Source organism: Ochotona princeps, chromosome 11, assembly GCF_030435755.1.
Source record: "Ochotona princeps isolate mOchPri1 chromosome 11, mOchPri1.hap1, whole genome shotgun sequence".
NCBI classification, from domain to species: domain Eukaryota; kingdom Metazoa; phylum Chordata; class Mammalia; order Lagomorpha; family Ochotonidae; genus Ochotona; species Ochotona princeps.
The window spans coordinates 49,077,466-49,104,668 of NC_080842.1; the positions used below are offsets into that span (position 1 = coordinate 49,077,466).

The following is a 27,203-nucleotide window of genomic DNA, read 5'->3' on the forward strand; positions in this document are numbered from 1 at the left end:
CAAATTTTTTTCTGAGTATATTCAATGTAATTACTTGAATTCATGGATGCAGAACCCATGGATACAGAGGGCTGATCACACGTGAGAAGACAATCACATCATGAAATATTAAATTTTAAATAGCATACATTTTGATAACATACAAATGCCATACCAGCATATAGCATAATAGAGAAAGATTTCACATGATATGTAAATTGGGATTTGAAAAATAAAAAGCATATTTTAACATGTTAAGAGAAACTGGCTGGAGTAAGGAGAAACAGAGTATGTATGGTAGATAAGAGGAGGTAAAACTGGAGAAGGAAACTGGGTGAAATTGAGAAGGGTCCTACACAAGTCATGCTAAAGAATGTTAATCTTATTAAGAAATTTTGAAAGGAAACCACCAGTCATATCATTTGTGCCAGAAGTATTATACAAATCACCTCACTGAATCCTCAACTAATACTATGAGGTACATTAATCCTAGCAAATATATGAAGAAAATCAAGTTCAAATAGACATGCACTTGGCCAAATCACACAAGCACTAAGTGACAGAGCCAGAACTGGTGTGTCTGACTCCAATGCTGAGCTCATTCTGCCAGGACACAAAGAGACAGCCGCTAGAATTTTTAAACACTTAAAATTTGGGAATTTGTGTGTGTGTGTGTGTGTGTGTTCTGTAAGGTTTGTTTACTTGTTCTGTTTTGTTTAAGAAGCCAGGTCTAGAAACAGTACAGCACAGTAACAGCTCTGGCCTGGAGTCAGAATACCAGGATTTAAATCCCTACTTGCTGGCTATGACATGTTGAATAAATCAGTTAACTTTTCTAAGCCTCAAATCTCCCATTTATACTATGGGGATGATAAAAGTACCTACCTCAGAGGCTGTTGTGAGGATTACATGAGTTAATCCATGAAAATTGTTGTGCACAAGGACTGGCACCTAGTAAGCACCCAATTAATGTTCCCTTAAGAAGAAAAACAAAGAGGGATTGGAGGGGGCAAGCCTGGTAGACAGACCAATTAGGAAATCTTAGCAATACTACAAAGGCTAGATGCCATACAAATGGAAAAAAAGGAGAAAAATAAAAAGAAAGCGAAAGAAATGTAAGAAGTCTTTCAATTAAAAATAACTTCATGATAGAAAAAACAAGTGATCAAATTAAAAAATTAATGTGTGTAAATAAAAAACAAAATTAAGTAAAAATAAAAGATTAGGATAACATGAAAAGAAAAATCTTTATACAGACTGTTGAGAAACCTATAACTATTATATGAAAACAAATCAAAATTAAGAACTTATATAAGAATTTAAGAATTACTAATCATGCACAAAAACATTTCATATCTCTTTAGAAAAATACATATAAAGGTACAATTCTATTCATATCAAAATCTTCAAACACTACACAATGATGAAAATGTTGTAGTGAAACTACTAAATTTATCCAGTACTGATGGCATTATAAATCAGAACACATGTCAGAAGGCAATGTAGGCAGTATCTTATCAAAAGCTGGAAACTGTGCTCATTCCATGAAGTAAGAAATAAGACTTTCAGACTAAAAAAGAAAAGCCAAAATAAGATTAACTGTACCAGAATATTCTCTACCATATTTGCTATCCATGAAAAATTTAGACATAATGAATCGAAGTACAACTCTTGAATACCACAAAGCTCTCCAAAGTCCATACAGACTGCGGCGGTTAAACTGAAAAAATGTTTGTTAACTTGTTAAATTAAGGCAGAACATGAAATCAATTATTATTCAATGTAATTTCACCAATTCTATTATTCAAACTGCTCACAATATCAAACCTTTATAAGATCTATGGAATATCCTAGGAAAAACAAGTTTTTGGTTAAGATGTGGGATAACACACTTTCCTTAAATTCCCCATTGCTGTGCTAGTTTATATGCAACAAAAGAATTTCAAAGAAATTAAATTACTGGGGAAAAAGGCTGAAATCATAAAACTCCACATACTATCACTTCTGGGTATCATGAGCACTGTTGAAACCTCGTTTACTTCCTATGCTGACCAGACGGATAAGATGCTCACACCACAGATCACACAATGCCTAAAATCAGAAGCTCATTATGCGTTACCAAAATGCTACAGATCTAACGCTAATCATGGTAAAGAAAAATATCAAGCATAAACATTTAGTTTACTCAGTGGACTTCGATTCTTGTCTATCTGTAAACATACTTCTTAAATAATTTATTACAAGTTACAGGACCAGCACAATAGCTTAGTGGGTAAAGTCCTTGCCTTGAATGCCCCGGGATCCTATATGGGTGCCAGTTCTAATTCCGGCAGCCCTGCTTCCCATCCAGCTCCCTGCCTGTGGCCTGGAAATGCAGTCAAAGACAGTCCAAAGCCTTGGGAGCCTGCACCCACATGGGAAACCCGGAAGAAGCTCCTGGCTTCGGATTGGCTCAGCTCCAGCCGTTGCAGCTGCTTGGGGAGTGAAGCATCAGAAGGAAGATCTTCCTCTCTGTCTCTCCTCCTCTCTGTATATCTGCCTTTCCAATAAAAATAAATCTTAAAAATAAAAAAAAAGACAAGTTACCCATAACTTGCTAGACTAAAGGCTTTACCAAAACAAAAACCAAATAGATACTTCAATCCTCACCCAAAAGTTCTATAAGGGCCCAGCACAGTAGCCTAGTGGATAAATCCATGCCTTGTATGCACCAGGATTCCATGAGCACCAGGTCATGTCCTGGTGGCACTGATTCCCATCCAGCTCTCTGCTTGTGGCCTGGGAAAGCAGTCGAGGATGGCCCAAAGCCTTGGGACCCTGCAACCACATTGGAAATCCAGAAGAAACTCTGGGCTTCTGCCTTTGGATAGGCGCAGCTCCAGCCGTTGCAGCCACTTGAGAAGTGAATCAGCAGATGGAAGATCTTCCTCTCTGTCTCTCCTTCTCTCTGTATATCTGAATTTCCAATTTAAAAAACCTTTAAAAAAAGTTCTAAAAAGTACAAACTACTCATTTTCTCATTAACAGATTAGAAAATACTTAGCTAAGTGGCAGAGCTGAAAATCCAGCCCAGTTTTCTTGACTCCAAAGCCAATGTTTTGAAGCCATATTACTCTATTATCCTCATTTCTTAATCAACTATTTCCATAACTAATTATTTATTCACTTGGCAAGTAATTACTAAACTCCCACTATGGCTTTCATGCTATTTGAAGGAATGGAAGTATGGCAATAAAATAAAAGGCTTTTTCAAACCACAGTCTTTATGTAGCTTACATTCTAGGACACAGGTTGTCAAAACTGTGCAATTTATCTCCCAGGGAACAAATGACAATACATAAAGGCATTTTTTAATTTTTTGATTGCCACAATGGGAAAGGTAAGGGACAGAACTGCTGGCAGCTACTGGTTATGGGCCAGGTGCTACCAAACACCCTACAACACAAGGCAGGGCTGTTTACAACCAAGAATTAACACTAAGAACGCCACCTGTCCCAGAGGAAAGACCAAAGTAAAGTACAGAACATACCTAGATGTAAAACTGTGAAATTATTAAAACCAGAAACAGCCCTCATAAGTACCAAACTTAGGACCTTATCACAGAAGAGGCTTAATAAGTTACAAAAATGGATTGATCAAGTCTTCTTATAAGATGCAAAGGGTTCAAACTAAACTTTTTCTCACCTTTGAAATCACATTCAGAAAGCATCAAATACACTACATCAGGATCCAGGTCAGCAAACATCTCTGACATACTGGTGAAGAGCTCTTCCTCGTCAGCTTTGGTCTCCCCCACCGGAGGGGGCGCAGTGCTTGGCCTCCCACCACTAGCAACGCGAGACACGACAACTTCCTTAGGATTCGCAGTCTTCCGAAAAGGATTTCCCCCAACATTCCTCCTTCTCCTTGGCATTCTGAATTCGAAAACTAAAATGGTTCCCTTTTTTACATAAGATGTTTGACACTTAAGTCATAATTCAAAGAAAACAGGGTTAAGTATCTTGCACAATCCAGTAGCAATAGGACCTAAAATAGAAAGCAAGTAAAAATACTCAGATTCTAGAATTATACTTCCATTTCTAAAATTGGAAAGGAACTTAACTCTAAGAAAGTACCACCAACTGTGGTATCAAAGCCACAAAGCAGTCAAACAGTTTCTCTCTCTAAAATATTCGGGCTTTACCAGGATTGAACAAGATAGCAATGAAGATACTAACATAATGCAATAAATTTCAGACCAGTGAGTACACTGTTTCAATATCATTATTCATTTATTTACAACACAAAATAGTATCTATGGTAAAATTATAATTACACCCACTGAACACCTAGACCAGGATATCTACGATGCATCATGAATTTACATGTCCAAAACTGAGCTCCTGGTCACTCTCTTCAACCCTGCTCTTCCTAGTCTTTCCCATCTTCATCACTTTCTTTCCTTCCAATGATTCACGAACCATGATTTCTCTTCCCACATTCAACTGGTGAGCCAATTTTGCCAGCACAACTTCAAAATGTATCCAGAATATGACCATTCTTCGCCATCTCTACTGCTACCACCCTGGATGTATCTACCACATCCTTTTGCCCAGTAGTTCTACACTTGATCTTAGCCAAAAGGCCGAGAAGCGATGCCCAGTAGTTCTAACAGGCCAGCCAAGCTCCCTGCAGCCTTGCCATTTCAGTCCCTTAGCACAGAAGCCAGAGTGACTCAGGTAAGCTACTGGTTCAATCATGCCTCTTTTCAGCTACACTACTCACTAGCTGCCCATCTCGCTCAGGACAAAAGACGCCCCATGATGCAAACACAAGTTTTGACTCTATTCTCTTCCCTGAATCTCCTTTCCCTCACTTGGACAACTCAAGCCACAGTTGACATTTACCCTTCTTGCTTTTCCTAAGCAACACCAGCCATCTTCTTACCTGCAAATGTTTTCGATCTGGTCCTCTCTTCCTGGCATCTCTCTCTCCTAAGTATCTGTAGAACACAAGTCCTCAGCACCTTGTCTTGAATACTCACATGTTACTGCTTTCTCAGGAACTCAGGTACCTAACATCATTTACGTGCCTACCTGAATTTTCCCCATAGGACCTACAGCCTTCTAACAGAGCATGTCTTTACTGATTTACTGTACTTATTACCCATACTCCAGTGAAGTGTAAGCCCCACAACAGCAGGGACTCCTATTCAGAGAACTACACTCTACTTGTTGTATCACTTCTACATGACTGACAAACATTTTAAACTTAGCACATTCAAAATTAAATGTCTGGTTGGGTGGTTCATCCCAGAACTTGAAATGCCACTTGAGATGCCCACATTTCTTTTCAGCGTGCATGGTTCCAATCCTGACTTCACAGCTGATCCAATGTCCTGCTACTATCATCCTGGAGACAACAGGCGATGCCTGCCGTCCAGGGGGGAGATCTGGGCGGAGTTCCTGGCTCTGGGCCTTCACCTATCCCAGTCCCAGCTGTTGCAGGCATTTGGAAAGTCAGCCAGCATATAGAAGATCTCTCTCTCTCTCTACCTGTAATTTTTCAAAAATAAATAAATGTCTAAAAAAGGAAGAATTAAACAATACCAATCAGTCATTGGAGCAAGTAAGCACACATGGGTTAAAAAAGAGAAAGGAGAAAGGAGGAGACTAAGGAGGAGAAGAAAAAGAAACCTTGACCTCAATTTCACATTATACAGAAATTTTTACTCAAAATGAATGGCAGAAGTTAGTACTGTAGTACACTGTTTTACGCTGCTGCCTGGTGCTGGCATGTTAACAATGGTTTGGGTCCTGGCTGCTCCACTACAATTTAGCTCCCTGCTCCTGTGACTAGGGAAGCGGCTGAGGACAGCCCAAGTGTGGTCACTTAAAACAAAACTGCAGATTTTAATGTACTATAACTGCAAAATTTAGGGGAAAAAAAGAACATCTTCAATATCTAGGGTTATGCAAAAATATACAAAGCACAATTTGGGAAAGGAAAAACTGATAAACAGAACTTCATCAAAATTAAAACTTTTGTTCCATGAAAAACCCTGATAAGTGAAGGAAAAGACAGGCTTTAAACTGGGAAGATATATCTGCATATCACACACAACTAAGAACCAGAATCTAAACTATTTAGAGTTCATCACAACTCAACAGAAATTTGGTTGGCAAGCATTAATTAAATATTTCAAAATAGCTAGGAGAGATTTCGAATGTTCCCAACAGGAAGAAAGGATATACTTGTTACACTACTACAAATATGCATAATTACTATGTCCAAAAACCATGCCCAAACAATGCAATTAGGAAATCAGCAAAAAAGAAAAATTACACAAATACATATAAATGGCAAATAAAAGATGCTCAGCACCATTAGGCATTAAGTAAATACAAATTAAAACTACAATGAGAAATTACTTACCTACCAAATTGACTAAAATTTAAAATAGCAACAACATGAAATGACAGCAAGGTTTTCCAGAAACTAAACTACTCACATTGCTGATGGAAATGTACAGTGGTAACAGTCATTCTAGAAAACATATGACAGTTTCTTTAAAAACTAAATCTGCAATTACCGTACAATTTAGCAACAATACTTTTGGCATTTAAACCTGATACTAGTTGATAATAAAAAACATAAAATTAATATATACAACAACCTGAATGAAATTCCAAAGAGTATATTTGCCAAAAAAAGCCAGTCCTGAAGGGAGGGCTGAGAAGCCACTCATGAGAAGTTATTTAATAACTTGTGTAACACTCTTGAATCATCACAAAATTACAGAAATGGAGACCAGATTATGGTGTCGAGCCTCGAGGAAGGAGAGGAGGAGGCATACCCCAAAAAGGTGATTTGAAGGATCATCGTGGTAACAGAAATGATCTATATAGCATCTGAATTAATGTCAATACCCTGGTTGTGATGTCATGCTATATTTTGGGGGTTTTTGGTTTGGTTGGTTATTTCATGCTATATATTTACAAAGTTGTGGACACAGTGAAACTGAGCGCAGAGCACAGATCTCTGTATTCTTTATTAAACGTGTGAATTCATACAATCTCAAAATAAAAAACTAAATTAAAAAAAGGTACAGTTATGTATGCATAATGACACCTTGGTCAACAACAGAGCATATATATATATATATTTTTTTTTTTTAACGATTTATTATTATTGGAAAGCCGGATATAGAGAGAGGAGGAGAGACAGAGAGGAAGATCTTCCATCCGATGTTTCACTCCCCAAGTGAGCCGCAACGGGCCGTTGCGCGCCGATCCGAAGCCGGGAACCTCGAACCTCTTCTGGGTCTCCCACACGGGTGCAGGGTCCCAATGCATTGGGCCGTCCTCGACTGCTTTCCCAGGCCACAAGCAGGGAGCTAGATGGGAAGTGGAGCTGCCGGGATTAGAACCGGCGCCCATATGGGATCCTGGGGCATTCAAGGCGAGGACTTTAGCCGCTAGGCCACGCCGCCGGGCCCCAGAGCACATATATATTTAAACTGCTACTACCAAATATCATAGTGTACTTACAGTTTATCTCTGTAAAACAACAAAATCGCTTAACGATCCATGTTCCAAAACTTATTTACCATCAATAAATCATGCATGGCCAAATGCAAAATTAAAGTCTGTCCCTCGGGGCCAGTGCCTTGGCACAGTGGGCCAGGCCTCTGCCTAAGGCGCCAGCATCCCATATGGGCACTGCTTCTACTTCCTACTGCTCCTGTTCTGAACCAGCTCCCTGTCTGTTGCCTGGAAAAACAGGGGAGCATGGCTTAAGTGACTGGGAGATACAGGAAAAGGTCCTGGCTCCAGTCCAGCTCAACCCCAGCCTTTGTGGCCATTTGGGGAGTAAACTAGCAAATCAGAGATTGCTCTCTCTGCCTCTCCTTTTCTCTAAATCTGCCTTTCCAAAAAAATTAATCTTGAAAAAAAAGAAAGGGAAAATGAGGCTGAAAGACATACAACATATTTTCTCTTTCTTTTATTTTTAAAGATTTATATTTATTTTAATTGCAAAGTCAGATATACAGAGAGGAGGAGAGACAGAGAGGAAGATCTTCCATCAGATGATTCACTCCCCAAGTGACCCAACAGCTGGTGCCAGGAGCCAGGAACTTCCTTCAGTTCTCCCATGCGGGTGCAGGGTTCCAAGGCTTTGGGCTATCCTTGACTGCTTTCCCAGGCCACAAGCAAGGAGCTGGGTGGGAAGTGGAGCTGCTGGGATTAGAACCGGCGCCCATATGGGATCCTGGCACACATTCAAGGCGAGGACTTTAGCTGCTAGGCCACCGCACCAGGCCCACAACATATTTTCTTTACTCAAAAATACATCACATTGTCTGTTCCACTTCCCATACAGCTCCCTAGTGGTGACCTGGGCAACCACTGCAAGAAGGCCTAAAGGCGTGGGTTCCTGCACGGATGCGGTAGTAGACCAGGAGGAAACTCCAGTCTCCTGCCTTCAGACCAACTCAACTAAATGGCTACTGCTGTCACTTAGGAGAAAATAAGCAGATGAAAGACCCAGTTTGTGATCTCTCTGTGTAACTGTCTTCCAAATAAAAATAAATCTAAAAAAAAAGAACAGCCATAATCATGCTAGTCACGTTTTGACACACTCAAAACACAGGACATAGGTATGGTTAACTGTCATATTTAACACAAACACACCACGCAAAACCTTCCGCATTAGTGTAAGAAAGTTTATTAAAGTTTATTAGAATGTTCTAGAACCTAAGTGACAGGAGAAGGAAACAGCCAGCTTAAGAAAATGAAAAGTTTTTGAGCAAAAACAGTAAAAATAAAAACATGAAATCACAAAAGATAGCCTAGTTGCTAAATCCTCATCTTGCAACAAGGATCCCATATGGGCGCCGGTTCTAGTACCGGTTGCTCTACATCCCATCCAACTCCCTGCTTGTTGTCTGGGAAAGCGGTCGAGAACAGCCCAAAGCTGTGGGACTCTGTACCTGTGTGGGAGACCCGGAAGCTCCTGGCTCCTGGCTTTGGATCAGCACACAAAAGATCTTTCTCTGTCTCTCCTCACTATAAATCTGACTTTCCATTAAATAAATCTTAAAAAAAAAAAAAAAGTTCATGTAGCTGGGTCTAGGTGGAAGAGCTGAACTGAATTCCTGGTTCCTAGCTATAGAATGACCCAACCCCAGCTGCTTCAGGAATTAGGAAAAAATTAGCAGAAAAAACTAGTATTATGGCATTGCATGTAAAAACCACTGCCTGAGTTGTCAACATCCTGAGACCAATTCAAGCCCAGTTGTTCCACCTCTAATCTTTAAAAAAAAAATCTTCAATTAAGCAAGAAAGAGATCTTCTATTCAAATATATAAATATAAAAGCATAGCAACAGAAAAATACCTACAACAAAATCCAAAACCAAAAACTTTCCTTCAGTGAAAACCACAACAATCTTCTGCCAATCTTATACAAATTTTCAGAGAATAGAAAAAAGAAAATACTTCCTAACTCACTTTATGACGCTAGCCTAACCCTGATATCAAAACCATACAAAGATATTAAAAGAAAAAAGTACACACTCACATCATTCATGAAAATAAATGCAATGTTCCTACATAAAATATGTAAGTGATAGAGTACTACGTTATATAAAAATGTATCAAATGATTTATAAAATAATGTTGGGGCCAGTGCTGTGGCGTTGTAGCTTAAACTACCACTGTCAGGATTAGCATTCCACATGGGAGCCAAGCTGAGTCCTGGATGCTCCCATTTTTATTCCAGCTCCCTGATAATGACCTCAGTAAAGCAGCAGGGGATGGCCCAAGCACCTGGGCACCTGCCACACACATGGGAAAACAAAAAAAGCTTCTGGCTCCAGCCTGGCTAAGCTGCAACAGCTAGTGAGGACATTTTTTTTTTTACTTTATTTTTTTTTTTAATTTTGATGATCTTTACATAGTTGATTAGGGATCAAAGGGTCAAGGGCTACAGGAAAGTCTCCTAAGACCATATCAGAGTCGGCCTTTCAAGTAAATAAATCTTTTTTTTTTTTTTAAAGATTTATTTTATTACAATGTCAGATATACAGAGAGGAGGAGAGACAGAGAGGAAGATCTTCCGTCCGATGATTCACTCCCCAAGTGAGCCGCAATGGGCCGGTGCGCCAATCCGAAGCTGGGAACCCGGAACCTCTTCCGGGTCTCCCACGCGGGTGCAGGGTCCCAATGCATTGGGCCGTCCTCAACTGCTTTCCCAGGCCACAAGCAGGGAGCTAGATGGGAAGTGGAGCTGCCGGGATTAGAACCGGCATCCATAAGGGATCCCGGGGCGTTCAAGGCGAGGACTTTAGCCGCTAGGCCACGCCACCAGGCCCTCTCTTTTTCTTCCTATATCTCGTTGAGGACATTTGGAAAGCAAACTGGTTTATAGGAAAACACCCCTCCCACCTTTTCTCTCTACTGTTTTTTTAAATAAATATTTATTTATTTTCATTGGGAAGTCAGATTTACAGAGAGAAAGAGATAAGGACAGAAAGAGCCTTCATCCACTGGTTCACTCCCCAAGCGGCCTCAACAGCCAGGGCTGATTTGAAGTCAGAAGCCTGGAGTTTCTTCCGGGTCTCTCATACAGGTGCAGGCTCCCCAAGCTTTGGCCCGTCCTCGACTGCTTTCCCAGGCCACAAGCAGGGAGCTGGATAGGAAGCAGAACAGTCAGGACTCGAATTGGCACCTATTTGAGACCCCAGAGCATGCAAGGCGAGGATTTAGCCACTAGGCTACCAAGCCCAGCCCTCTCTCCTTCAAATAAAATAATTCAAAATAAAGATGAATATTTCACAATTAACCTGAATTCAAAGAATGTTATTTTAGTATTTGAAAATCAAAACTTGTCATTCTTGAAATAAACAAAATATGAAAAAAATTCACAAAATCAGCACAATCTATTCAGAAAAGGCATTTGAAAAATATCAACACTCACACAAAAAGAGCACATAAAGTTTTACCAAAAAAAAAAAAAAGGAGACAAAAATTCCAGCTATCATCACTTCCATATTACACTGCACTAGGTCACAATGCATTAAGAACTGAAAGAATAGGGCCTGGCACGATAACATAGTGGTTGGAGTCCTCGTCTTGAACGCACCAGGATCCCATATGGGTGCCGGTTTTAATCCCAGGGGCCCTGCTTCCCATCCAGCTCCCTGATTGTGCCCTGGGAAGGCAGTCGAGGACAGCCCAAAGCTTTAGGACCCTGCACCCGTGTGGGAGACCCAGAGGAGGCTCCTGGCTCCTGGCGTCGGATTGGCTCGGCTCTGGAAATTGCGGCCGCTTGGGGAGCGAACCATTGGATGGAGGATCTTCCTCTCTGTCTCTCCTCCTCTGTATATCTGCCTTTCCAATGAAAATAAATAAATATTTGAAAATAAGAAAGAAGAACTGAAAGAATAGAAGCACCCAGAAAATGCAGAACTATCATCATTCACAGATTTTATGTGCAACCAAGATCCAAAACAATTTACAGATTAACTACTGGATTAATCAGTTAGTTTAGTAAGAGTTACACATTATATTTCCTTATTTCAGCAATGATTGGGAAGCAAAATTAAAACTGGTCATTTCTAGTCTCCATCTCTCTAGATCTGCGAGCAGCTTTTGCCCATTTCCACCCTATTTCCTGAGTTTTCCCAAGGATATTATCACTCCATCCAAACCTGGGAACAGTCTGCTGCAGGAAAGTTCTGGGAGCTCTTCTACCCCTGCCTTACTGACTCCTTTAATAATTTCAAGTTTCCTGACTTGGTAACATTTACATGCTCAGCCAACAGCTACTCCAATCCCAGACATTATCCACGGAAGGTTTCTACCTTGTGTCTCCAACAACTTCTCTAACCAGACACGTCTAAAAGTGATGGGGCAAGGATGCTGGTACAAGTTAAACCAGTGCTAATGGTGCCCACCTCTGACACCACATGCTGGCTGAGTCTGGACTACATTGCTTGCAATTCCAGCTTCTTTCTAAAGCACCTGAGAAGCCGTGGATCCTTGCCTGCTCCTGTCCCTGCCAGCCATGCGGGAGAAATGGATGGGGCTCCAGCTCTGCCTTCAGCCTGCTCCAGCCTGGCTGCTGTGAGCAGCTGGGGAGTGGCCAGTGGCTGGAAAATCTTTCTCTCTGTCTGTCTCTCTCTGTGTCACTCTGCCCGTCAAACAACTTTCGTTCTCTTTCTCTCATCTTTCATGTTTAACCACTCAACAAACCTGCCAATTTTACAATCAAAACACATTTGTAATCCAAGCATTTCTCACCATCTTCAACTCCGACATCTAAGTCAAAAGCAGAAGCATCTCTCACTTGGACTTCCATTTTTGAAGTATATAATACAGAGGTGAAGCTGGCCCTGGGGAAGCCTGCATCCCACCCCACAGTGCTGGCTGGATTCCAGCTACTCTGGAAGCCTGAGCCATCACTTACTACCTCCCAGGCACAGCAGCAGAAAGCTGGACCAGAAGTGCAAGCTGGCCTCCAGTACAGGATGCAGGCATCGCAAACAATGGCTTAACCCACTGTACCACAAGCCTTCACGAAAAGTGGTATTTTAGAAGTAGAGAAGCTAAAACACTCATTAAGTGGGAAAAACGAGATAATACAGTTCTGTAGATCTGAATCTAAATCTTTTATACCACAATAATCTGTCACACAATTCTAGTAAAAGAAACATTACACTTCCTTCTCATGGAAGTTTTAAATCACTCCAGTATGTAAATAAATTCTGAAAATCTATATACAAAATATCCACACTCTACAGCTTGAATGATACTTACTGTCTGGCTGGCATTGATGCTATCAATGTGTTTAGCAAGGCCACAGTTGATATCTACAAAGTCTGCAGTTCTTCTTATCCAATGTATCTTCTTACTATAAAATACAGTGATATATTTTAAAAGCAAGCTCATATCAAATTACTATCCTAAATAAAATCTAAATTTAAAATACAGAGTATTTATAATACAAACAGAATTTTCCAAACAGAAAATCAAATACAAGACAAGATATCATTTGCCTCCACTGGAGGAAACGATTGCATTCCAAAAACAGTTATATAAAAGAACTGGGAAAAAAAAAAAGGAAGAAAAGAACTGGATCTAGCGCAGTTGCCTAGTGGCTAAAGTCCTTGCCTTACATGCACCAGGATCTTATATATAGGCAGTGGTTCGTATCCCCGCTGCTCCACTTCCCAACCAGCTCTCTGCTTGTGGTCTGGGAGAACAGTGGAGGATGGCTCAAAGCTTTGGCACTCTGCACTGTGTGGGAAACCTGCAGGAAGCTCCTGGCTCCTGGCTTTGGATTGGCTAAGCTCCAGACATTGCAGCCACTTGTGCAGTGAATCAGTGGGTAGGGGATCTTTCTCTCCTTCTCTCCATAAATCTGACTTTCCAATAAAAATAAATAAATCTTTTAAAAAAATAATTGAAACTGTGCATAAAAAAAAGAACTGGGCTGATGAAGCAGTGTGTCAGGTTAATCTTCCGACTGCAGCACTGGCATCCCATATGGGTGCCGGTTCCTATCCTGGCTGTTCCCTGCTGATATAATTCCCAGCTTATGGCCTGGATCCTCGTGCCCTGTTAACACAAGGCTTCTGGCTTTGAATTGGCTCAGCTCCAGCCAATGTAGCCTTTTAGGTTTGAACTAATGGATAAAAGATTTTCTAGTTCTCTTGCTCTGTAAAAGGTAGCATTTCAAATAAAAATAAATTTTAATAAATAAGTGTACATTAAACCCTAGGAAACCCTTGTCTAGGCAGCTAACTAGGAGCCAGCACTGTGCTGCGGTAGATAAAAGCTGCTGCCTACTGCCTACTGTGCTAGGATCCTGTAAGTTCTGGCTGCTCCAATTCCAACCCATCACCCTGCTAATACTGCTGCGAAAGCAACAGAAGATGGCCTGTATCCTTGGGCCCCTGTACCCACTCAAGAGACCAGGAATAAACTCTGGGCCGCTGGTTTTGGCCTAGCATAGGGCGTTGCAGCAATTTGGGACATGAATCGGCAGATGGAAGATGTCTCCTGTCTATTCTCTCTGTAACTCTGCCTTTCAAATAAATGAATAAACCTTAAAAAAAAAAAATAGATTTTGGGCCCAGTGCTATAGCCTAGTGGCTGAAGTCCTGGCCTTGTGTGCACCAGGATCCCACATGGGCGCCGGTTCATATGCTGGCTGCTCCACCTCCAATCCAGCATCAGAACATGGCCCAAATCCTTGGGCACCTACACCCAGAAAGGAACTCTGGTTCAAGCTCCTGGCAGAAAACTGTCCAGGAAAGCCTCACTGGCGTCCTTCTTAATCTGTTTTTGTCCTTAAAATACAAGCGCAGTGTTTTTCTAGCAGATTCACATGAGAGCCTGGTCAGGGGTGGGCAGGCTAGGCCATGCTACAACCGCATCAGTTAGAGTTGTAATGGGTAAGCATCCGTTGGCTGAGCTACAGTACCTGCCAGTGAATGCCAGCACTGCAGGCAGGCCATGTCAATCTGCGCCACAGCACTCAAGGGCACAAAGAGATCTGGGATTGGGAATGGACCTGGTAAGGACTTGGGAAGCTGGTGAACACGAGAGCTGAGACTGCATGCAGGGTCGCTGGGCACGGTCAGTCCACAGCATACACTGGCAAGAGTAGGAGCCAACACAAGACTGAGACACCCGCCAGTTCAGATGAGCTGCTGCTGGGAGTGGGCCAGGCCAGGCTAGGCTGCTGCATCTGTCAGTGAGAGGTGACCTGGAAGTGGGTGGGGCTGAGCCAGGTTGCAGCACCTGTTGCCAAGTCTGGGGATGGGCCATCTCAGACTGGGCCACAAAACACAATGGGACACACAAGACCTAGGGTTGAGAGCAGCCCTAGCCGGGGAACCCACAGGACTCCCATTGGGCCATTGCTTCCACAGAAGAACATTGAGAGTGGCCCTGGGGGGGTGGGGGGGGAGATGGATCAGGCTGGGAGGCATCATGACCAGGCTACCGCGCTGGGCCCAAAAACATACAAATCATAAGAAATAAAGTTTTGGGGCCCAGTATCATAGCCTAATGGCTCAATCCTCGCCTTGCAACCACCAGGATCTCACATGGGTGTAGGTTCGTGTCGCAGATGCTGCACTTTCCATCCAGCTCCCTGCTTGTGGCCTGGGAAGACGGTCGAGGACAGCCCAAAGCCTTAGGACCCTGCACCCACATGGGAGACCCAGAAGAAGCTCCTGGCTTTGGATCAGCTCAGTTCTGGCTATGGTGGACATTTGGGGAGTGAACCAGTGGAGAGAAGGTCTTTCTGTCTCTCCTCTCTGTAAATCTGATTTTCCAAAACAAATAAATAATGTTTTCAAATCAAACAATAAGAATAAATAAAGTTTTAAACTTGGTGGAACTTATGCTGAAAAAGCTCATTTTTTTAATACATTATTTCCATTTTCTGTGAACTTTTGAGGTACTCCCATATAGAAACAGCACAACATTTATAAGGTACAATCTGCAGCCCTTCTGCTATTGGCCTTGGAACGTATGTCCTACATGTAAGTGGGCTAAGCCTACTGTCATGACTTTCCTCAGGCTACCCTTGTTCAGTCTTCTCTTCCGCTCTGCTTCTCCTGGGTTCTGTCCCCAATCTTTTGCTCTACTTACATTCTCCAGATACAGCTAAACTCATGGTTTCAATACCTATAACTAGCACTTTAGTCAAGAATTCTCTCCCAAACTCCACTACAGTCACCTACCTGACAGACACATTTACTTGGCTAGCCAACAGGCACTTTCAGTCTGAGAAGTCCAGCTTAAAACTCCTTCATTGATCTTCTATAGCTTCCGCTATGAAGTCCCAATGTGAGTTCTATGGCCAAGGCCAGGTATTCTTTATTCTATATTCTATAACTAAGCATTTGCTTCCTTCCCGATGAAGGCCATTTCTTATCTCTGTGTCTGAAGTATGCCCTGCCCAAAGCTTATCTACCAAAGTCTACCTAATTCCACTTCTCTGTCCAAGAGTATCAGTACTAGATCCCACCCAATCCTATTCCCCCTCCTTTTTTTTTAAGACTTATTTTTATTTTTAAGACTTTATTTTGGCGCCCAACACAATCAGTAATTAAATCCTCACCATGTAGGTGAGGGTTAGTATCCCAGCTGTTCCACTTCCCATCCAGTTCCCTGCTACTGGCCTTGGAAAGCAGAAGAAGACGGCCCAAAGCCTTGGGACCCTGCACCCACGTGGGAGACCTGGAAAAAGCTCCTGACTCTTGGCTTCAGGTGGACTCAGCTCCAGCCGTTGCAGCCATTTGGGGAATGAATCAGTGGATGGAAGATCCTTCTTATCTCTCCTCCTCTGATCTGCCTTTCCAATTAAAAAAAAAAAAGGAAAAAAAAAGGACTTTTTATTGGAAAGTCAAATTTACAGGGAGGAGAGACAGAAAGAAAGATGTTCCATCCACTGTTCACTCCCCACATAGCTGCAATAGCCAGAGCTGTACCAATCCAGAGTCAGGAGTCAGGAGACTCTTTGGGGTCTCCTACACAACTACAGGGTCCCAAGGCACTGGGCCATCCTCTGCTGCTTTCCCAAACCATAACAGAGAGATAAAAGGGAAGTGGAGCAGCTGGAACAGGAACCAGCGACCACCTGGGATCCCAGTGTTTGCAAGGCAAGGATTAGCTAGAAGAGCCATTGTATCACGCCCCATAACCTATCTTGACTTTACTTTCAGAAAAATATTTTACTATCCCAAAATCTGATTTGGACACAGCTCCCAGGAATGTATTTATTTTAACACCTTCATAGCTAGTTGTCTAGACTATCCTTCTGTAAGCATCACACAGGTATGTGTCTTCTTCAGCAAGTAAGGGCCCAGTATTTGTTATATTAGCACAAACAAAAACCAAAAAAAAAAAAGCTACTTCTTTTTTCCAAATTTTGGGCTTACCAGTTCAGCATCTGTAATACGCAGATCCGTAACAGAGCACCTCTTTGCCATGAATAAAGCTGCTTGAAAAATAAATTCACAATCAGAAGGGTAGCTAAGAATTACAACAGATGTTCTTTGTATCTGCCCATAACTACTTTCCCTCTCTTACCAAACTTTTTTCTGCTAACATTCAGTAATATAAATAATCACATCACATGACCTAATTTAAACTAAGCATGGTACCTTGTCCTTGCGGAAATTGATCATGGGATGAAGATGTGACTAAATCTATCAGCATCTTCCCACATAAGGCTCTAGTAGCTAAGCTAATGAAGCCAGGAACAGAACTATCTGCAGCAGGGGGGCTAGAGCCCATAGACACATTTCTGCTGAATATAGGATGGGCCCAACTAGGGGAGTCCCATCCAGCTCCAACTAGCTATAGCTACACAGTTACATGATCAATAACTTTTCCTATTGCAAGCTGTATTTCTATTATTTGTACCTCAGAAAGTCCTAAGCTATAAACAGAGAAAGTGAACAGACAGAAATTAGATGTCAAAGGATTTCTTAGGCAGGCTGCAAAAGAACCTCGCAGGCCTTTCCTCAGAAAGCATTTATTTGTCCAAAACAATGTCTCTTTAACTTTCCTACTAGGTACATCTCAAAAAAAATTACTATTAACTACTCACACTTTCCCTCCCCTCATTTTTATTTTTTTTCTCACCTCCCTTCATTTTTAAAGATTTATGTAAAAGGCAGAGCTAGAGGCAGACAGTTCTATCCACAGGTTCACTCCCCAAATGGCCACATGGCAGTGGGGCCAAAGCCGCCAGGGTAGCTCGAGTCTCCCACACAAATGGCAGAGGCCCCAGTACTTGGCCCATCCTCTACCGCCCTCCCAGGCCCGTCAGCAGCACAGTGAACGTGAAGGCAGCTGGGACTCCAACCAGCGCCCACACAGGATGCCAGTGCTGCGGTTAAGCAGTGGCTTAAACTACTGTATTGTACCACTGGTTCCTAACTCCTTAAAGCAAAGTAGATAGCTAGAGAGATAGTCTGTTTAATGAGTAAGCAGATCATAAACACACAAGGGCCATGTTCAGGAATGCGGAGAGCCGTGCTGTATTCATGCCCTAATGCCTTTTGAAGACACCCTGTCCAGATCCTGTCTGTGAAGATGGCCAATGTACTGTCCTTCAGTATGCTCTGACCAGAACACAGTGAGAACACAAATCAGCAAGCAGTTACAACACGACTAAGAGAACACAGTGCTAGGGAAACAAACCAGAGGTCCAGACCTGAGGGAACAGAGAGGGCTTCCCCTGAGAAGTACAGACTGAAATTAACAACAGTAAATTCAAGAAGAAACCAGGGAGGCCATTCCAGTCCAACAAAAGCTTCCACAGCAAGGCCTAGATTTACTGAATTTGGCACCTGAGGGGAGAAATGCAGCTAGCTACATCGAGTCCCTCTCTATTCCAGGAGAAAATGATGGGACAATGAAAAGCTAAATAGCAAGCCTCGTCATGGGACCCTTAAAACTTCACCATCAAGTTGAGACTTGATTTTTTTTTTTTTTTGGTAAAGATTTATTTATCTTTTTATTGCAAAGTCAGATTTTACAGCGAGAAGGACAGACATACAGAAAGATCTTCCAAATGTTGGTTCACTCCCTAAGAGGCCGCAAAAGCCAGAGCTGAGCTGAGCTGAGGCCAGGAGCTTCTGGAAGCCCACAATGGTGCAGGGTCCCAAGGCTTTGGACCGACCTCCACTGCTTTCCCAGGCCACAAGGAGGGAGCTGGAAGGGGAGTGGAGCAGCCAGGACATGAACTGGCACCCACGTGGAATCCAGGCACTTGCTAGGTGAGGATTTACTCACTAGGCAACTTGCTGGGCCCCAGACTATATCTTAAAGGCAATGAATTCTTTTTTTCTTCTTTTTCCTTTAACTGTAATTAACTATGTAAAGATTGTCAACAACAATACAATAAAATAGATTTAAAAAAAAAAAAAAGGCAATGAAAACCCAAGGAAAGATTTCAAGCAGAGGAGTTAACACGCTGTGGTTACAGTTAAAAAATTGGATTAGAAGCAAAAATGACTCCTAGGCCTTCTCAGCTTCCAATCCAGCCCACTGCAAATGCACCCAGGAAGTAGTAAGTGACAACTCAAGTACTTGAGCCCCTGCTACCCATCAGAAAGAACGGGAGTTCCTGGTCCCTGGCTGATGCAGCCATCTGAGAAGTCGATCAGCCGATGGAATATTTCTTTCTTGCTCTCCTTCCCCTGACTCTCCCTGTGACACTCGTCTTTTAAATAAATAAATCTTTCCTTTAAAAAAAGCAAAGATGCTGGACCCGGTGCTGTAGCCTAGGAACTAAATCTTCACCTTGCACGTGCCAAGATCCCATATGGGCACGGGTTTGTATCCAGGCAGTCCCACTTCCCCAAGGCTTTGGTCTGGGAAAGCAGTGGAGGACAGCCCAAAGCCTTGGGACCCTGCACCCATGTGGGAAATCCAGAGGAGGCTCTGGGGCTCCTAGCTTCAGATCAGCGCAGCACTGGCTGTTGCAGCCTCTTGGGGAGTGAGTCAGCAGATGGAAGATCTTCCTCTCTGTCTCGCCTCCTCTCTGTATATCTGACTTTCCCAATAAAAATAAATAAATCTAAAAAAAAAAAAAAGAAAGAAAGAAAAGATCACTCTGCAATTCAGTGAGCAAGGACACTGAGCATGCAGTAGGATGGTAGCAGTGGGACAGAGAAAACGAAGACTGAAGAGAAATTAAAAAACAACCCACGGAGTTTAGAGATTAACCAGCACATATGAGAAGGAAAAGCAGGTTGCCAGTTCGTCTGTCAAGTGCCCGTGAGCGTGCCTGCTCCAGGGGCACTCCGCCCACACGGGGCCACGGAGGGGCACACGTCCAGCCTGACAGCTGCAGTACCCACCTCTCACTTCACAGAGACTCATAGGACCCCAGATTCCTGTGAATGCAGACTTGGGGTGCACACTGACAGCTCCCACACGGCAGAAACAGATTGAATTCCAGTCTCCTGGGGCAAGAGAGTCCCCTGAGTCAAGTAACCTAAAACTAATCAACATCATTTTTTTTTAAATTCATGGAAATACAACTATACACGGATTTTACGGTTTGAGGGCCCAAAATACATTTATTTTGCAATTCCACTTTTCCACAGAGGTCGTGAAGAATCTTCAGATTTACTGAGTTCTCAACACACATGCTTATCTGATCCTCCCCAGAGACAAGAGAGCTAGAATTTGGTTCTTCTCTCTGTTTTGGGGACAGAAAGGTTGACCTAACTATAGTTTTGGATATGCTGAGTTTAAGGTAACCTACAGGAACATCTCAACACACATGCCATGAAGCTAGATGACAACAGTCTAATGGTGTGGGGGAGGGAGAGAGAGCACAGTGGCTCAACAAGATAATCCTCTACTCGCAAGTGCCAACACCCCATCTGGGTACCAGTTCATGTCCTGGCTGGATCTACTTCTGATCCAGCTCTCTGCTTGTCATTGGAGGCAAGTCATTAAGCTAGTGCACGCACACAGAACTCCAGAAGGGGCTGCTGGCTTCAGACAGGCCCAGCTTTGACCACTGTGACTATCTGGGGAGTGAACCAGAGGATGACAGATGTTTCTCTCAGTCTTTCTGTTAATCTGCCTTTCAATTAAAAAATAAATAAATAAATCTTTTTTTTTTAAGAGTCCAGCTAGGGGAAAGTTTTTTAAGATTTATTTATTTATTTATATTGGAAAGTCAGATATACAGAGAGTAGGACAGAGGAAGACCACAAGCAGGGAACAGGATGGGAAGCGGGACCGCTGGGACACAAATCGGCACCCATGTTGGATCCTGGTACTTACAAAGCGATAACTTAAGCCACTAGGCTATGGTGCCAGGCCCCAATGGACATATTTTTTAAAAAGATTTATTTGGGCCCGGCACAGTGGCCTAGTGGCTAAAGTCCTCGCCTTGAACGCCCCAGGATCCCATATGGGCGCAGGTTCTAATCCCGGAAGCTCCACTTCCCATCCAGCTCCCTGCTTGTGGCCTGGGAAAGCAGTTGAGGACGGCCCAATGCTTTGGGACCCTGCACCCACGTGGGAGACCTGTAAAAGGTTCCAGGTTCCCGGCTTCGGATTGGCGCACATCGGCCCATTGCGGCTCACTTGGGGAGTGAATCATCGGACGGAAGATCTTCCTCTCTGTCTCTCCTCCTCTCTGTATATCTGACTTTGTAATAAAATAAATAAATCTTAAAAAAAAAAAAAAGATTTATTTACTTGAAAGGCCGACTCTGATATGGTCTTAGGAAACTAGTCCAGGGTTCCAAATTTGGAAGCCACACCTCCCCGGCCTATGTACTCCCTCCTGCCCAGCTGCACCTGGAACCTGAAGCAGACGGTGTTGCATTGCTGCCTGATCACTACCCTCCCAAGCCCCTCAAAGCCTGCCTTGGCAAGGAGGCTGGCTGTCTCACTTGTGTGGCAGGCTTCATTGCTTGGGCTCTTATGCAGGCCCTGGTCTCCCAAGGGTTAACTCCACAGCTTAGCTTGTTTCTAAGGGGTAACAGAATGGGCAATCTTGGCCTAATGCATTTTAGCCCCTGGCTTGACTGCAAGTTCCTCTTCCCTGCTTCCTCTTTGTTAAGATGCCCTCAGGGGAGCTTAGGAGTTGCTTGAGCATTGGGATAATACTGGGAGGGACTAGGCAGACTATAAAGATGCAGGCTGACCCCAAATAAATTTGGCATTCTGTTTACAAGAGTGACCCACTGTGTGTTGTCTTGTGTGTTGTCTGTTTGTAACCCTAGTCCCTCCCCTCGGCTCAGGGTACACGGTGGCGGTGACGCGGGCGTTGCCAACATCTGGAGGTTCCACCGAGATCGAGAAAGAGAGGATATGGCGAAGGGTCGTCCTGGGAGGCTGGCCAGCTGATTAAGGTAAATGGGACGTATTGTAAGTCTCTCCTAAACTGGTAGGAGAGGGAGTTTTATTTTGATATAAAGTCAGGTTTTAGTTTTATTTTGAAATATAGTTAGGGTTTAGATTTATTTTGAAGTATAGTCAGGTTTTAGATTTATTTTGAAGTATAGTTAGGTCTTGGTGTTTAATTTATCCTGCGAAAAGGACGATAAAATGGGTTCAGCCTTCTCCCAGGATAAACTGGTCACCCTCTTGAAGAACTTCTACATCAAATGGGGAACGCTGTTGGTCAGAACAGGATGACCAGAAAATTAAGCAATTCAAGCAAGGTTGATTAAAAAAAAAAAAAGAAAGAAAGAAAAAAAAGAGAGAAAGAAAGAAACGTGTTCTGTAACTTAACTTAAACCTAAAGCATGAAGTGAACCTATATACTTGTTTTACAAAATATCTCCAGGTTAAAGTATGTCGAAGAACAGGTTAGAAGTCGCAAAAGGTTTAAGAGTTATATGTCTCTGTTCTGATGTGTTTGGTGTTTGTGCATATGTTGTTTAGTCATATTGTTGGTGTTCTATTATTTTTGTCCGGACAAAAACTAGATTTTGTATTAATATTCTTTCTCCAGTTCTATCTTTGTCTTGAATTGTTAAGTTGCTGTTCTTGTTCTGAATTGGGTGTGTGTGTGACTGACTGACAAGATGGGACGGACCATGACTGACCCCCTTTCTCTGTCCTGATAAATAATTTTAGAGAGTCTAACAAATTTAAAGGTTCATATAATGTTTTCTTGCTTTTTGATCTTCAGCTTACAGTGTTGTTCTGGCATTGATCAAGTCTAACATACAGTATTCATTAACATGTGCAGTTAAATGCCAAAGGTACTTTTTGTTTAACTCATTTAGACCTCTAAATTCTTCAGAGTTCTGAACCAAGTCTCATGACTTTCAGGTTTCTAGTAGGATCCCTGGAACTCTCAAAGATTGAGACAAAAATTTGAATAGTGTAATTGTCATTTAAAATAATTTGGATTCAATATTATAAGATTATGCTAAATTTGTTGCATCATATATGCTATTGAATAGATGAGTATTTTTGCTCATTGGTCAAAATGTTTCCTAATAATGAAATTAATCCAGATTGTTAATTACTTGTGTTCTTACTTACAAGGAAGTATGTGGGATTTTTGCCTTACAGGAAAACAACAAATTCTTTTAAATTGTATAGTGAAATCGGTTATGATGTGTATAATTTCTGAATTTTGCTTTTAAGACAATGGAGTTGGAGTCTGATTACTTGTGAGAAACAACAGTGTTGTAACATCTCTTTTTAATTGTTAACTAACTTCAGTAAATTCCTAGGTAATCTCCCAAGACAACAGCCAAACTGATTTTTTTTCCAGTTCTCTTGACTTCAACAAAACAAAAGCTAAGGAGAAGCTCAAGGCCCTCAAGCCATACATAAAACAAGGGAGGGGCATACATGGAGTCTGCCCTTTGAAGAATTTGGGACCTTGATCTTGTCCCTGTTGTAGTGATTCTCATCTGCCTGCATTTGAAAAGGGGTTTATTCCCAAATCAGCTAGAAGGTTGTTTGAAAAAACTTCTCTTTCCTGGTTTTGAGGCGGGTTCATGTTAAAATGTGTTTCCATGAATTGGGAGAAATGGTTGAAATTTGCTTAAAGCCATTGTTTTTGAAGTTTTTGAAGTATGCATATGAAGAGCCTGAAGTTTCTGCCTTTTGTGATTCCGCCTTAATGGCTTGCTGGGGGCTGTGTGAACTCCAGCCCTGATAGTCTACATGACACCAGGCAGACCACTCCTCAGGAAGGAAGTACCTGGTGTTTGGTAAGATCCACCGCCCTATAGCTCATCAATTTGTACTTTTTGAAAGTTGCTAGTTTCAAACCCACCAATATAAACCTGCTAGATCATGACTGTATAGTTAATAGCCTGAAATGTATAAAAACTGGGGGGCTTGGGCCCTGGGGCTCCCTCTCTGTTTCTCTCGGGCGCTCTCTCTGGCTCGTGCGCTCCCTGTTTGCCAGCCCTGTGGATCTTGCAGGTTGCCCCTCCCCCGCCCAGCCATGCTGGGCTGGGGTAGGTGGCTGGGAGACCTAGGTTAGTTTGAATAAACCACCTTTTTGCCTTAGCACGGACTTCAGGCTTGATGATTATCTGGGGATTTCAGAAACTGGCACAACACATACATAAAAATGCTAGTAAATATCTAAAAATAAAAAATATCTCTAATTTTGAAAGTTGTTAAAAAATTGAAGCATTGAACTTTAGATAGTCTTTGTCTAATTGGTGACTTTATCAAATGTCTATCCAGCTTCAGTATGCTCTATTTTTGTTCCAACATTTGAATTTGTTAAAATTCTTAAAAAGTTATGAGATGATTTTATTCATTAATTCCTGTGTTTAATTCTCATGATCTAAAAGAGCTGTGTTTTCAAGAGTATTTTCTGTTAGGTATTTACTTTGAAATGTTTGGGTGATCATTTATAAGTGACAGAAGTTTTTGATATGTTACTGTTCGAATCAGTTTGACTAAAAGGATGGAGATTATAATGAAGAATCTTTGATCAGATATTTTAAGGCCTCTTGGCATATTTAATAGGTTTTGAGAGTTCTAGATGGGTCCCTAGCAGCCTCAAACTCAGAAGAATGTGCTTCAAAGAATATATTTTTCAGTTGGTAAAGTTAATTGCAGGACAGACAACTGATTCGATCTGTAAAAAAAAAAAAAAAGGGGGGGCATTGCTAAAGTTTAATAGTAAACTATAGGTATGGCTTATTCAGATTATTAAAAGCAAAATGTAATTCTAAACAATTGGTAACTTTAACACACTTAAAAGAATTCTCAAGTAGCTGTTACAAAAGCAGGTTTTGTTTTATAATATGTGTTACCTGATGTACATGTTTATGTAGTCTATCTTAATTGGCTTATAGATGAAAATATTCATAAATGTGAATTGCTAAGATAACTCCTTTTGAAAATAATGTATGGATACACAATTAAGCTTTTGGAGAGGCATGTCTGTTTCTGTTTTCTCAGGACCTACAAAGCCTGTTCAGCTGAATAGTTTCGAATGTATTCAAATGGACTTACTACTCAGGACTTCAACAGAGAAGCCTTTCAAGTGCCATAATGTACAGCAAACACCTGACGACTTCTGCCTTCTATCAGGAACTACTACATGGACCCCCCTATTGCTGCTGTTTCCCCACGGCGCCCCCTCTCAGCGGGAAGTAGTTAAGAACAGATGACGCAACCCCTTTTCCCTAAAAACTTTTGGGGTCCATTTCTCTGTTTGGAAATGTAGGAGCCAGATGGGATGATAGGCATTTAGGGTCTCTGGTTCCTGGTAAAACTGTCTTGTATACATGCTTAGCACTATGAGATTGTTAAATGTTAGCGTCTTCAACAATACTTGTACATTGTTAAGACCTGGGTACCCCTCATGTCAGGGAGTTATTCTAATGGCATTAGACTGGCAGCATGGATGTTAAAGGAATGGAACTGAGTCTTAGCCTTGGGGCTGATGGTCGTAGCCATGATTGCAGTAGTTTCCTCTTCTCTGCCGCCTACTCAGGCAACAAGCCCGGGAGCAGGTCATCATTTGACAAACCATGATGGCCTTAGCTGTGGAAAACCCTAGTGCTCAAGTCAGGTTGAGCATATTGTGATGGGTAGCCAGAGACGGGTAAGATCTGGCAGAGCTGATGACCAACCTAAGACAGGGATCCCACGTGCCCTGGGTGGGGCTCCCCATGACGGGTAAGGCGTCAACTGACTGCTGGACAACCTAAGACAGGCGTCCATTTTAAAAACAAAAAAAGGGGGACATGCAGGCCCCGGTCTCCCAAGGGTTAACTCCACAGCTTAGCTTGTTTCTAAGGGGTAACAGAATGGGCAATCTTGGCCTAATGCATTTTAGCCCCTGGCTTGACTGCAAGTTCCTCTTCCCTGCTTCCTCTTTGTTAAGATGCCCTCAGGGGAGCTTAGGAGTTGCTTGAGCATTGGGATAATACTGGGAGGGACTAGGCAGACTATAAAAGATGCAGGCTGACCCCAAATAAACGGCTTTCTGTTTACAAGAGTGACCCACTGTGTGTTGTCTTGTGTGTTGTCTGTTTGTAACCCTAGTCCCTCCCCTCGGCTCAGGGTACACGGTGGCGGTGACGTGGGCGTTGCCAACACTCTTACTTCCTGCCGACAGACTCCAAGGACAGAGGTGGCCCCTGACCATGGCCTACATATGTATTCCTCACTCTCCGTTCACTGCTTGGGTGAGTCAGCACAGATGCAAATGCTAAGACATTTTATTTCTAATTGGTGTGCTTTCAAGAGTTGCAGGAGAAATGAGGCCTGAGCAGACTACTAACACTAACAGAATGTGGACAGAGAAGCCAGGAAAAGGGGAATTAACTTTGCGGATGTTTGCTGGGTTTTTTTTAAGTGTGTCCGAATTAGTTGTTTCATGTCTAGGAGACGTGATAATTTATACCGCTGGGGAAGCTGGAACAGAGGTCTTCAGTTTAATGGATGGATTTCACAATAATGACCATTTCTTCCTCTCAGGATTTCAATCATTTGCTGATTTCTATTATCAGCAGCTAACCAGTTGCCTAGTAACTGTAGCTAGTATTAAGAAGGTGAGACTCTTTGCTGATGGTATGTTGGAGCTTTTAATTGACTGGGATGATACTCTGCTGGCTCTGTCTTCAGACCAGAAAGGGTATACCTAAGAAGCCGCTGAACTTGACTGGACAATAGGATGCTGGACTCTATGTTTGGTATACGCTTGCAATGGGGGAATCTCAACTGAACTTGAGCTGTGGTTATGCAACAAGGTGGAGGAATCCACCATGGTGGGAGGGTTTGGGGAGGGGTGGGGAGAGCCCAAGTACCTATGAAACTGTGTCACATAACAATGTAATGATCCAGGAAGGGAGGGGCAGAGCTGGCGGGGGGATTAAGGGGCTGGTCCCCTCGCTGCTCAGCTACTCCCACTGGAGAGTGTTGGCTGGGATAGAGACAGACCCGACAAAGCAAGGCTATAACACCTGTGCGCTGCATGTGGACTAGATCAGGGCCGCAGCATCAGCTGGCAGAAGCTGGCACTGGGGACTAATTCTGTCGAGTCAAATCACAGGACCACCTAAAGAGTGCATAAACCGGGACAGAGAGACCTGGGAGGGAAAAGTGGGTTCCCCCTTCCTGGATCACTATTCCCGTGGGAGGGCATGAAAACTAGGACAGGGGCTGGGATGGCTAGATAGAGAGGCACTCAACAACATCTGTGAGGGCTGGATGGTTGAGTTGATTAGATAGAACTAAGCTTTAATAC

General features: G+C 42.5%; 1 protein-coding gene across 6 annotated transcripts in view; it reads right to left on the reverse strand.

Annotated features, from left to right (window-relative positions):
- The window catches only part of N4BP2 (NEDD4 binding protein 2), an 82,242-nt gene that overhangs the window by 48,768 nt on the left and 6,271 nt on the right, over window positions 1–27,203 (reverse strand). For 3 of the 6 annotated variants that reach the window (XM_004579141.2, XM_058670180.1, XM_058670183.1), the window contains exons 2-4: window positions 16,918–16,979; window positions 12,779–12,872; window positions 3,664–4,005 (exon numbers count right to left, since the gene is read on the reverse strand). In XM_004579141.2, the coding sequence (XP_004579198.2) occupies window positions 3,664–3,892 (229 nt within the window). In that variant the 5' untranslated portion in view covers window positions 3,893–4,005; window positions 12,779–12,872; window positions 16,918–16,979. Of the gene's footprint in view, window positions 1–864; window positions 956–3,663; window positions 4,006–12,778; window positions 12,873–16,917; window positions 16,980–27,203 lie in introns of those variants that run through there. The other 3 variants (XM_058670179.1, XM_058670181.1, XM_058670182.1) reach the window with 3 other exon arrangements.